The sequence below is a fragment of the Myotis daubentonii genome, chromosome 1 (genome assembly GCF_963259705.1).
Source record: "Myotis daubentonii chromosome 1, mMyoDau2.1, whole genome shotgun sequence".
Lineage (NCBI taxonomy): Eukaryota > Metazoa > Chordata > Mammalia > Chiroptera > Vespertilionidae > Myotis > Myotis daubentonii.
In genome coordinates, this window is record NC_081840.1 from 33,933,763 (window position 1) to 33,946,616 (window position 12,854).

Consider the following 12,854-nt stretch of genomic DNA (forward strand, 5'->3'; position numbering starts at 1 on the left):
TAAAGGGGAGCAATCCCGGGCGGGAGGGGCAGGTCCACCTGCTCAGCGAATGGCTAACACCTGTGGGTCCAGGTGGCGGCTTTCATTCTAATCCTCTCCAGCGGGGGGCGGGGGGGGGCAAGGGGGCACATACCCCTTCTTGCTGCAGGGGCGAGGCCCAGAAGTGGCACGAACCACTTCTGCTCACATACTCGTTGGTCACACCCACCTGCAAGGGAAACAGAGAAACCCCTGTAGGTGGCAGCCATATGCTCTGCTGAACTCCGGGGTCCTGAGGTTCAAGGACAGGAGCACGGATAGTGAATGTCAGCTGGCCGCCTCTGCCTTCGTCACCATTTTAAACTTATCCTGACTTTCTGGAATAAAAAATTACTCCATTTGAAATGAAACAAAACCTGAGATTGAATGGTAAGCAGGCAAATTCATGCTTTGCTTTGGACACTTGGTACCCATTTGCTGTAGAACAAGCATGTCAAACTCACAGGCTAACACGGGCCAAATAAACAAGGTTTAAGTTTCTGTGGGCCGCAGAAACACAAAAGCTTCAATTTTCATAGAAATGTAGGTTTATTTCAATAGAGACATGCTGAATACAAAGCGCTGAAATAAATGAGTCATCGTTAACATAAAATAATAGAACATTTTAATAAAAATTAATATTTTTCTTGAACATTGACTTACCAGACTCTGCACAAATTAATAAGTGTAATGCAAATCTATTTTTCGTGTTCTCCGAAAGTGAAATATTTCCTGTTGCGCACACCAAACAAGTCAGTCCAAGACTAATGACGTGGCAATCGGCTGCTAAAATATCTGCTGCTAGTATTAGTGGAGGGAAATGGTGCGCTTGCATGTAAGGCGCGTAAGGGAAACGAATGCAACACAATGATAGTAATCAGTCATTAGCGAACATTGTAGTTCATTATTAACAATGTGTAACAGGATATTGTAAAAATTAAGTCACAAAATTTAAGTTAAAATGTTTCTTACATGCTGTTATAGTGGCTGGGCTGCAAAAACATTCACTGTGGGCCACATGGGGCCCATGGGCTGCGAGTTTGACATGCTTGTTGTAGAAGTATATCCAATTATTGCTACCCCCTCCCATTTCTTTCTTACATGCACATTTCTTAGAACTTGTGTATAATCTGTCCTGCTGCCTGTTTGCTTGTTTCGGTGTTTTGTTTTTTTTTACCCATAAAATATTGTCAACCAAGAGAAGTTCCTCAAATGATTTGGGAGTACACACATGATAACAGCAGAATTGTAGCAATAGAGCTATAGAACTGAGAGGATCTTCGGAAAGCCATTGACTCTCATCGTCTTAGTTTATAAGTGAGTCAGCCAGTAAATTTTTTAAAAATATCTAGGATGTGCCAGATACCTTGCTATGCACCTTAGGACAGGAGAAGACCAAGAGAGAACTCTATCCCTCAAATAATTTATAACTACTCTCTACCGTTATGTCAGTTCTCTGAAATCATGCCTCACAATCAGCTTTACTTTCTTTAAAGCAAAAATTCGTTAAGAAAATGGAAAGTACCAAAGAAAAGGAAGATGAACTATTTACATATCTTCCCACACTTCAAGAGACGGAAGAAGAATATACGAGCAAAAACAAAATGTTTCAAGAGCTGGGACGTATTCTCACAGGTTTGTATGAGGCACTAAGTAATTGACCTTAAGCCCAGGTAAGGATTTCACCATTGACTTCTAACGAGGGGTTCACCCACCCAAGCAAGGTTGAATTTCCTCTACCTTTCCACATCACCTTTAACTCTGTTCTCTATGGTTTGGGTGTTTTGTTTTTTTCTTATCTACGAATTTCCTCTCTTTTATAACACAACATCTTACTGTTGCTGTTATCAAATTTTTCCTTTTCTTTTTTAAAGATTGTTTAAAATTAAGAATTAGTAGCAACTATATTATGTGGTTTCTCCCTGTACTTGGTAAAGGTAGAATCAATTTTACTACCACGTGGAGATTTTTTTCCTGTTTCTTAACATAAATTTGGAAATTATATCATTTCCAGCTATGATTTTAGCCTTAGGAGTTGGACAAAGGGTGGGGGCAGTGTTGGGGATCACCTGACTGCTAGTTTTTGTTATAAGCCATAGTATTTGACTTTTAAAACCAGGTTCATTTCTTATTTTGATGGATGTTTTTTAAGCCAAAGAACATTGTGGGTAGTTATTTTTCTCTGTATCTCTTTTATAGAACAAAAAAAGGAACAGAATTTACTGAATGATCAGATTTCTCAAATGACAAGAGAGTTTACAAGACAAATGAACCTTTTGGTAAAGAGCCCATGCATCCATTCTTCTTTCTTCTATTAAAATGTTGATATAAAAAAATGTTGGTATATACTCACAGTAATACTTACCTGGCACCTTTGGAGTTTTCAGGAAATCCACATTGATTAAACTTACCCTTTTAATATTAATGTTTTGAAATTTTAGTAACAACATACATATACACATATACACATACATATGTATGTATGTATGTGTATTTGTATATCCTCTTACCCACCTTTGCTGGACAGTTGTTCATATATTAAAATATATATATGTGTGTGTGTGTGTGTGTATAGATAGATAGATAGATATAGATGTAGATATAGATATAGATATAGATATAGATATAGATATAGATATCTGTATCCTATATAATAAAAGCCTAATATGCTAAGTGTCTGGTCATCCAGTTGGCTGTTCAACCAATCAAAGTGTAATATGCTAATGATATGCTAAGGCTCCTCAACTGCTTGCTATGACATGCACTGACCACCAGGGAGCAGACAGTCAGCCCGTCGACCAGTTGCTGTGACAGGCACTGACCGGGGTCAGATGCTCTGACTGGTAGCTTAGCTTGCTGCCGGGGTCCAGCCAAATGGGACTGAGCAAGATGGGCCGGACAAGTGCTGGAGCCCTCCCATGGTCCCTCCCCGGCTGTTCAACCTCCCACGTCCCTTCCCGGCCCTGATCATGCACCAGTGGGGTCCCTCAGCCTGGCCTGCACCCTCTCACAATCTGGGACCCTTTGGGGGATGTCAGAGAGCCAGTTTTGGCCCAATCCCACAGGCCAGGCCGAGGAACCCCACTGGTGCACGAATTCATGCACCGGGTCACTAGTATCTATACTAATAAAACGGTAATATGCTAATTAGATTGGACATCTTCCGGACGACCTTTCCGACAAAGCCATGGTGGCGGGGGCTGAAGCAGAGGCAGTTAAGGGCAATCAGGCCAGCAGGGAAGAGCAGTTAGGGGGCAACCAGGCTGGCAGGGGAGAGCAGTTAGGGGGCGACCAGGCTGGCAGGCAGAGGTGGTTAGAGGCGATCAGGCAGGCAGGTGAGCAGTTAGGAGCCAGTGGTCCCAGATTGCGAGAGGGATGTCCCGTATTGGAGAGGGTGCAGGCTGGGCTGAGGGACCTTCCTCCCCCCGCCACGCATGAATTTTATGCACCAGGCCTCTAGTGTATATATAAAGAGAGAGACAGGGACTCTAGAAGCAACTAACATGTAACCATGGGAACATCACTGGGTGGCCTCGATTTCCTTATTTATAAGGTAGAGATTGGCTTATGCTTTCTAAGGTTCTTTTCAGATCTGTTACTTCAGTAAGTTCCTATGAAGACAAGGATAAGTGTTAAGAGGTTGCAGGGTAGGGAGGGAGTGGATGAAAAGGGAACAGGTAAAGAGGTGTTTATTACCTTTTTAAAATTTATAATCACTAGTTAATGATAAACATGTATGTGGAGTTGCTTAATTAAAAATGGAAACATTCTATTCTTTGAGATGCACTGATATAAAAAGTAACTTTTAACACATTGCGTACGGCATAGAAATCTCTAAGACATACGCCAGGGATCGCACGTTTTTGGGCAAACTGCACATTATTTAAATCATCATAATGCACTTTAGGTGTTGTTGTTCAATAATTATAACAGTTTTATTTACAAAAACAATTAAACAATTAAAGTTCCTAGTACTTTTATAACGTATGGTACTGCGTAAAACATTTTCGTCTATGTAGAGGGCCCAAACAAAATTTACATAAGTATGTAGATTCGCTCCTTTTTCCATGGACGTGAAAAACGAGAACACTCGTGAGCGGTCCTTAACAGATGGCGCGCGAAACACAAGAAAACTCCTGAGCGGTACGAAATGTGTTAACATGTTATTGGCATAGAGAGATATGAAGGGGAAAATTGTAAGTATACAATATATACAATTTTATGTTCTTAATAAGATGCTGCTAGTGATGATTATGCAATGAATGAAGATTGTGATTTATAACAGTATAATAACTGTAGAGATTGTCTAGAAAACAGAAAGTTTCTTAAAAATCTATAAAGTAATATTCTTTTCCTTCAAGAAATATTAAATCCTCCCGAAAAATCCTCAACAAACTTCACTCTCCTCTTCCCTGCTTTTGCTGGACAATTGTTCATATACCAACATATATGTTATTTTGTGAAGTTGTCTCAACAGCTTAACTTAGGGCCCGTGGACCTGCTTCCCAAAGTCCATGAATAAATTCCCATGAATCAGCTTTTGGATTTAAAATAAAGTTTTTCGGCGGGAAGTTCTGCATAGCCTTTGCTGATGGTTCAGGACTTACTTGGGACTCCTCTCTGAACGTGGTCCAGGCGGCCGAATGTATCAGTGCCCTGCTCGTTGAATCTGTGAGTTAACTGTGGGCTTTATGTCTGAGCAGAGTAAACTGAGGCGAGAATTACAACAATTGCGAGATCATGAAAGCGATAGGATCAAAAGTCATTTTGAAATTCTGAAGAACTTAGAAAATGAAATCTATGCACATGACCTAGAAACAGAAGCCTTGCTCCTGGAAAATGAAAGGTTGAAAAAAGTAAGTTCAAGAGCACTTCAGTGTGCACAGTGGTTCTGGTTATAATCGTTATGAGAGAAGAGCTCTTAAGAGCGTTTAAATGAAGCTTAACGCACCGACAAGAAGGTGCCCAAATCATACGTGTACAGCCTAACGAGCACACCGGGGTGACCAGCACCCAGATCAAGAAACAAAGCATTACCGGTGTCCACGCACCCTCTCAGTCCCTTCCCGTCCCTGACCGCCTCGCAAGGGCAGCACCCGCCTGGCTTCTATCACTACAGACCAGTTTTGCCTGTTTTTGAACATTATACACGTGGAATGGGACAGTGCGCACTTTTTTTGCTCAACACCATGCTTGTGAGGTTCATCTTTATTGTCGGGTGCCATTGTGGTTCCTTCATTCTTAGCTCTGGGTGGGACTCGAGTGTGTGACTCCACTACACTTTATTTGCACTGTTGACAGGTGTTCAGAGTTTCTCCTGTTACACATAGTGTTGCTAGGAACATTCTAGTACCTGTTTGTTTGGTGAACATATGTACGGTTTTCTGTTGGGCATACACTCAGGTGGAATCCCAGAGCCACGGGGTGTGCCGCCCGCGTTCGTGCACAGTGCCGGTCTCCCAAAGGCGTCGCAGTGACGGCCACTCTGGCGTTAATGCAGGAGAACACCAGCTGTTCCGCATCCTCATCCTCGCCGGAGCTTGGTCTTTCTCAACGTCACCGTTCTGGCGGGTGTGCGCTGGGGCCCCAGTATTTGTCTTTTCCTGATGACGAGGGAAGCGCTTATCCATGTGTTTTGGCCACTTGTATAACCTCTTTGCGAAGTGCTTGTTCTGGTGCCCAATTTAAAAATTAGGTTGTCAGTCTGTTTCATATCGATTGGACGTTTTTCCCCCAGCGAACCATCGTGACCTCGGTGGGTCAGGCAGGGGGTCGGTGTATGCCAGCCGTTTGCGCAGTCCCTCGCGTGTAAGAGGGCTTTGGTCCCCTGGGATGGTCCCAGTAACCTTATAACGTGGATGATATATTCTGCCCCTTCTATAGAGGAGGAAAGTGAGACTGCATTTGTAATAATTTTTTAATAGTTGGAAAAATAAAAGCAGTCCTACAGCAATAAGACTCTAAGGAGAAAATGCCTTTAGCTCTCTGGGGGATTGTTGTCCTTAGTTCAATGACAACAGTTTTCCCACCAATAGCATGTGCATTTTTTGGTAGAATTAAAATGGCATAAAGGTACCAAGGTACTTTGGAAAGGGAAATGTGTTCCATGGAGCCCAGGTACCATCATCAGTAAACGCCACCCGGCTCCCCCCGCCCACACACATGAAACACATCTTTGTTCTTCTAGCCCTTGAACCAAACTCATAAGGAATTCCATCCACTCATGGAAATATTCCACTCTATTGTCTCCCTATCAAGGTGATATATATTATTTATTAAAATACTGGGAATTTTATTGCTATTTTGGTAATGCGTAAGCAAATGAATGCCTGTGTCATTCTACAAGTTCCGCTTTTGGATTAAGTGCCCAATCTACTGATTCCTCTGGATGACCCTGTGCTTTTATCTTAGTCACTCACCATTCTGTTTTGCTGATTATGTATCTTCCCTCAACACACACTCTGAGCATCCACTGAGTCCCAAACCCCGGGGAAGGTGCAGCGAATGGAGCTGAATAAGGCACTGCCCGAGCCCTTGGGAGGCTCACCCTCTGGCCGAGGAGATGGGCCTATAAATAGATCATTACAAGTCAGCGTGTTAACTCATTTGAGAGTTATGGGAGGACAGCTGAACTAGGCAAGTCTACAAACAGTGATCCATGTTCAAAGAGAGGCAGGAATGCTGATTTGGACTTGACTTTGGTTTACTACAATATCTGCCGCCAAACCATGCGAAGGCTGACACAAGGTCAAGGCTGCATGAGTAAACCCCGTACCACTGGGGTGAAAAACAGTTCTATGTCATCTCCTTCTATGGTGGGTGCTACTTCTTATATTTTTTTCAGTAGTTTTAGTCTTTACTATTTCTCTCTCTCTCTCTTTTTTTTAAAAAAATATATTTTATTGATTTTTTACAGAGAGGAAGGGAGAGAGATAGAGAGCTAGAAACATCGATGAGAGAGAAACATCAATCAGCTGCATCCTGCACATCTCCTACTGGGGATGTGCCCGCAACCCAGGTACATGCCCTTGACTGGAATCGAACCTGGGACCCTTCAGTCCGCAGGCTGATGCTCTATCCACTGAGCCAAACCGGTTTCGGCTACTGTTTCTCTCTTGAAACTGGACCAGTGCCACGTTTACATCCCAAAGCCTGTCCTTTCAGAGTTCCCAGAGACGTTAGAGTTCCTGAGTAGTGGGTGGTCAGAAGAGAAAGCCATGACTTTAGTACCCCAACCACTGTTACCACCATCACCAGCCCAGTGAGCGGTTCTGTGGGGTCTTCTGCCTCAGGAAACCCTCTCCCTGATCTTATGCTGAGTTCTTCCGGTCAGGCAGCATCGTTGCTGTGACATTCACTGCACACCATTTTGCATAAGGAACATTGTGTGTGTGTGTGTGTGTGAGAGAGAGAGAGAGAGAGAGAGAGAGAGAGAGAGAGAGAGAGAGAGAGAGAGAGAGAGAGAGAAGAGAGAGAGAAAGAGACGGTACATTTAGAATACCATTTAATGTCTTCTATGTAAAATTATATTCAGATACTGTGTTTATTTGGGTGCCAAAATGCTTGCTAGAAAGTAGGATCTTTATCTCCCTCACTAGAATGTAAGCTTGACAGGGCTGTTCACCACTGTTAGCACTGCACCTAGATCAGTTGATGGCACAGAGGAGGGATCAATAAATGTTTACTGAATGAATGAATGTCATTTACTGAATGACAGAGAACTAGCTTACAGTAACGAAACTGCTTAAAACAATTCCATGCCTTTGATTTTCAGTATATTGCATACATGAAGACCAAGATAGAGCCGTACGCACAAGAAGCCAAAACGTACATCTACAGTGACCTGTCCTGGCACCTGGTAGCTAATTACGGTAGGTAATGTGTCCTGGGTGAGCTTTACATATGAAGTAGAAAGCTTTTGTTTTATTTAAATCAAATTTTACTGATTTGCATGCAATACATGCACCATCTTGAGTGCAATGAGTTTTGATAAATGTGCATTCCATTGTGACCACTGCCAGCACAAACAAGATATAGAGCGTTCTCATTCCTTGTGTTCCTTTGTAGTCCCACCCGACCTCCAGTTCTTAGAAACCACTGGCCTGCTTTCTGTCACCAAGGATTGGATAGAAATGGAATGATAGACTATGCACACTTGTGTACCTGGCTTCTTTCATTCAACGAACTGTTTTTAAGACCCAGCCATGTTGTTGCACGTATCATTGGCTTGCTCCTTTACGTAGCTGTATAGTATTCTACTACATGGCTGTACCATGTTTTTTATTTATCCACTAGAGGCCCAGTGCACGAAATCGTGTGGGTAGGGTCCCTAGGCCTAGCCTCCTGCGACCAGGGCCATCTTCTGCCCATTTGCCAGTCCCCAGGCCAAATGCTGCCTCCGCCGCTGGGCTGTCAGGCCACTGGGATCACCAGCTCATCCCTGGCTACTCCGGGGCTCAGGCCTGTGGGAAAGCTTGTGCCTGCGACTTCACCTCCATGCATGTGTGCCAGGCGGGCCGCTGATGGTACATGCTATCCGCTCAGGGCTGCTCATGCAGGCGCCGCTGCCGTTGCCGCTGCCCCTGCCGCTGCTGCTGGGGCTTGAGGCACTGACGGAAGCTGCGGGGTGTGCCTGCGACCTACCTGCCCCAGAGTGAGCTACCCCGAGCAGGTAGCACGTTCCATCAGCGGCCAGCCCGGCGCACGCTTTCCCGCAGGCCTGAGCCCCTGAGCAGCCGGGGATGAGCTGGTGATCCCAAAGGCCTGGGAGCCAGCCCGGTCCTCCCACCACCCACCCCGATTGCCCCGTTCACCATCGCTGATCCATCGGAGCCTGCGGGCCGGGGGCAGGGACCAAGAGGTCAGCCGTTCAGCCCGCTCGCCAGTCCCCAGTTCCGCCCCGCCCTGCTCGTGGACCTGTGGTGTAGGGACCGAGAGGTGGTCAATGCCACCTCATGGTGAGTGGTCTAGTGGTCGTTCCGGTCATGACATTTATGGCCTCTGGCCTTTTATTATATAGGATTCACCAGCTGAAGGGCATGTGAATTCTTTCCAGTTTGGGGTTACTACTTTTCTACAAGTGTTTTTTTATTTTATTATGTGTTTTTAAATCCTCACCAAGGATATGGTTTTTATTGATTTTTAAAGAGAGAAGAAAGGGGGGCATATCGCAGTAACAGATATTGCACATCATTTACTTTGCTCACAAATTGCCAATTTTGTCAGAACTTGGTGGAGACAACTAGGGTCTGCTCCGCATGACTTCAGCTGGGGCAGCTCGATGGCCGGGGTAACTCAGCAGCTGGGGGCTGGGGCCATCTGAAGACCACTCACCCACCTGACTGACATGGTCCCATTCTCTGCTTGTTGGCAGTGGGAGGGCAAGTCTGATCTAATTCTTCTGTCATTTTGAAATTTTTTACACAAAACAATTTTGAGACACAAATAGCATTTCTTTGATAAAAATGTTCCAATTGTTTCAGTAACCTGTGCATTTTGAAAATCTTTATTTTAGCACAATATCTGGATTTGTGGGCAGAATTTCAGATCACTTTAAAGGTGAGTTTTTTGTTTTACCTCCGTAAGTATCATATTTCTAAAAGTATTTACCCACCAAACAATGTAATGTTCTATGTCAATTATAGCTCCATAAGAAAATGAACCATTGAAAACATTTTTTAGTTCAGTGATTTACTAAACCATTTCTTCTGAGATCTTTTCTAGAACTTGGCGAATTTGCTGTGTATGCATATTTATTTTGCACGACTAATACCAATTTTGCATATATATTTTTGTCTTGGATATGATTTCCTGGACAGAGTATGTTTTTTTATTTTATTGCAATTCATACACACCCAAAAATATGCTACTTTTTTTTTTAAAGGAATTTGTAGGTGATTGTGAAGATACTTTGCAAGAAATAAAAAGTCTAATAGACAGGCTGTGTGCAAGAGATGAAAAAATTGAGAAAATCAGTATTTGGTTACGAGGGAACCTTGAAGAGTTGCGCTTCCTCGCCACTGTGGAAATTCCTGGTACGTGGCACCTCAAGAGCTTTGGGTAACCAAGAACTTCCCGCTCGTTTACTAGCTGGTGGTATCAAGAAAGCCCTCCCCCAGATAAGCGTGCCTACTAGTAACTTAGTTATGCCCAACAGCCCACCCCTAATCATGCCCCAGACATTCAGGTGAGCACCGATTCTCATCTGCGGGGTCGAACACGGCAGGGCAGCAGCGCCGGACAGTCTCCCTTCTACCTAAGAGAGTTTCCTCCGTAATGGAACCTCAACTTATTTCTGATGTTTTAAACTCTTATTTTGAACACTTTCCAAAGCAGTCTTTCCAAACCCTTTCACACATTTCCTTGTCTTCATAAACAGGAGGTACTGAGCATCAGTTTGCCTTTTCTTCCCCGTCTAGGGATGCCTTCTGGGGCTCCTGAGATGTGAATGCATCCTATAGCGCAGGGTTGGCCCCCTCAGGATCAAGCAGCCGGGTCTCCCCAGAGCAGTGGTTCTCAACCTTCTGGCCCTTTAAATACAGTTCCTCATGCTGTGACCCAACCGTAAAATTATTTTCGTTGCTACTTCATAACTGTAATGTTGCTACTGTTATGAATCGTACTGTAAATATCTGATATGCAGGATGGTCTTAGGTGATCCCTGTGAAAGGGTCGTTCGACCGCCAAAGGGGTCGCGACCCACAGGTTGAGAACCGCTGGCTCCAGAGGAATATCAGCTTCCTCCTTAATTCCTTCTCTAACTCAGAGCCCTGTCCAGGGCGGTGGAGCTGAGCCCTCACACAGGCTCCAGGGAGGGAGCGAAGGTTGGGCAGGAGGCAGGAGAATTGAGTGCAGCAGAGCGATGGAGTTGCGAAATGGAAAAAAAAAAGTCATTCAGCAAGTATATGGATTTAGTAGAGGTCATTAAGGTTTAATTTTAAAAAGCATCTTCATTAGATAACTACTTATAAAGGTGGGGTGTAGAAAGTAAAATGAAATATAATAAAAGTTAAGATGGGAAAAAGTGATGGGATTAAACCCCGTTGCAATATTTGCTAAAAACCAGTGTTCTGAGGGTATTGCTGACAGAAGGAATGCTTAGGCAGACAATGGAGCGTTCTGTGGGAAAGCCCCTTCGTATCAGCCAGGAAGCTGTCTTGGTCTTCCTGCTGGTGCCTGGTGATACTTCTTAGGTCTGAGTGCTTCAAGGGTCGCTGGTGGGAGGGACTTGCCTCACTTTGTATTTTCTTTGCAAGGCCAGGCCATCCCCAGCAACTGTGGATCAGGCGGAATTTGAGGACCTAAATCATCTCTAAGTGTCAATTGCATTATTTTCACATGAGCGCATCTTCCGTTTTTGTCTGAAGCCTAATGGAATCTTTGTGTTGGGGTGGATTTAAATAGACTGTGTTGAAAAGCCGAGGCGTAGAACTTGGGACAGCAAGGCGGGCAATCACCACCACTTGCATTTGGCAGAGATTCAGAGGCAGGGAGGGTAGTGGGCGAGGTTTATTGTGAGAGGAGCCTCCCGGTGCGCGGATGGAGGCTGTGGGCCGGGGAAGCTGGCCGGCCAGCCTGACGCAGAGCCTCCTGGGGGAGCCTTCAGTGAGGGTATTTGCCTTCCTCTGGTTGGTCCTGCTTTTAACTTCCGTCCATGGTTCACTATCAACTCTAAACTGTATTCAACAAGTACTTATCAAATGTCCATTCTGTGCCAACTGTTCTATCAGGCTGTGGAGTTATAATAGGGAATGAAAATAGGTCTAGTCCCTGCCCAGTGGAAATCAGTCAGGTCCAGAGGTCGGCACACTTTAAAGGGCCAGACAATATTTTTGGCTTGGCCAGCCATGAAAGGTCTCCTATTCAACTACTCAACTCTGCCAGGGGAGCAGAACTGCCCCTCAGGTGTAGTTGGTCCGCCGCTGGTGTGGTGGGAGAATCGGGTATTACACAGATGTATGTAAAATGTCAGTGTCATAAGTGTCCTGAAGGGGGGGCCTAAGAACTTAAGAACCTAAGAGGGAGGCTTGCCCTAGTTAGGGGTTGGGAGACGTCTCTGAAGAACTGGAAATGGAGCTGAGATCTGAAGGAAGATTGCTGCCCCCTTAGCTCCACTGATTTTTGCTCCTGGAGCAGTGGCACCATGTGGGCTCACATCGCAGCTTTGCTTCTTACGTGCTATTTAGCCTCCCTGGTTGTGACCTGTAAGTGATAGCAGCAGTAAGAAAGCATTAGACCTTTATTAAGCACTTATCAGATCCCTGAAGCCTACCCTCCTCCTGAGGTGAAAAGGTCAGCTTTGGTCCCGTGAATTACCTGGCCACCTCTGAGCCACCTGTAATCTCCTAGCTTTGAAATGTTCTTGTTGAATGGCTTCTCTCACAGATGGGACTTCTAGAGGAGGCCTTGATCTCTTTCAGCTCAACAGCTCTCCCCTGTCCTCTTCTGGACACATCAGGTCACTGCAGCCCAGCAGGTCCGACCCTCTCCAGGAACACTGCACTAGCTTAATTAGCAGAGTGAGCACCCTTGAGTTGGCACCAGAACAAAGGCTGCCCGAGTTGAATGACACCCAGTATGAATGTCAGAGTGCACATACTGTGAGAACGAGACAAGAGACGATTAGAATCCAGGGGACTCCTCCTAATGAGTGACTATGGGGGAAGGTAAAGTGGGGTGTCGGAGTCTTTTTGGCTGTTGGGAATACACAGGGATGTCTTCCCAAAGGAGCAGCCCCGATCACCTGGCCAAGAACTGCAGCAGCATGGCTGAGTGGAGATCTGGGGTTCCAGCTGGCGAGAGTGGGGGGTTAGCTTGTCAGAAAGTACCAGGCTTCA

The 12,854-nt window shown here is 44.9% G+C and overlaps 1 protein-coding gene across 1 annotated transcript in view; it reads left to right on the plus strand.

Annotated features, from left to right (window-relative positions):
- Positions 1-12,854, plus strand: part of CCDC175 (coiled-coil domain containing 175) — a 55,814-nt gene that overhangs the window by 41,209 nt on the left and 1,751 nt on the right. Inside the window, exons 14-20 of the mRNA XM_059686031.1 lie at positions 1,003-1,078; positions 1,515-1,653; positions 2,218-2,297; positions 4,722-4,874; positions 7,793-7,893; positions 9,501-9,576; positions 9,902-10,052. Of these exons, the coding sequence (XP_059542014.1) occupies positions 1,003-1,078; positions 1,515-1,653; positions 2,218-2,297; positions 4,722-4,874; positions 7,793-7,893; positions 9,501-9,576; positions 9,902-10,052 (776 nt within the window). The remainder of the gene's footprint in view (positions 1-1,002; positions 1,079-1,514; positions 1,654-2,217; positions 2,298-4,721; positions 4,875-7,792; positions 7,894-9,500; positions 9,577-9,901; positions 10,053-12,854) is intronic.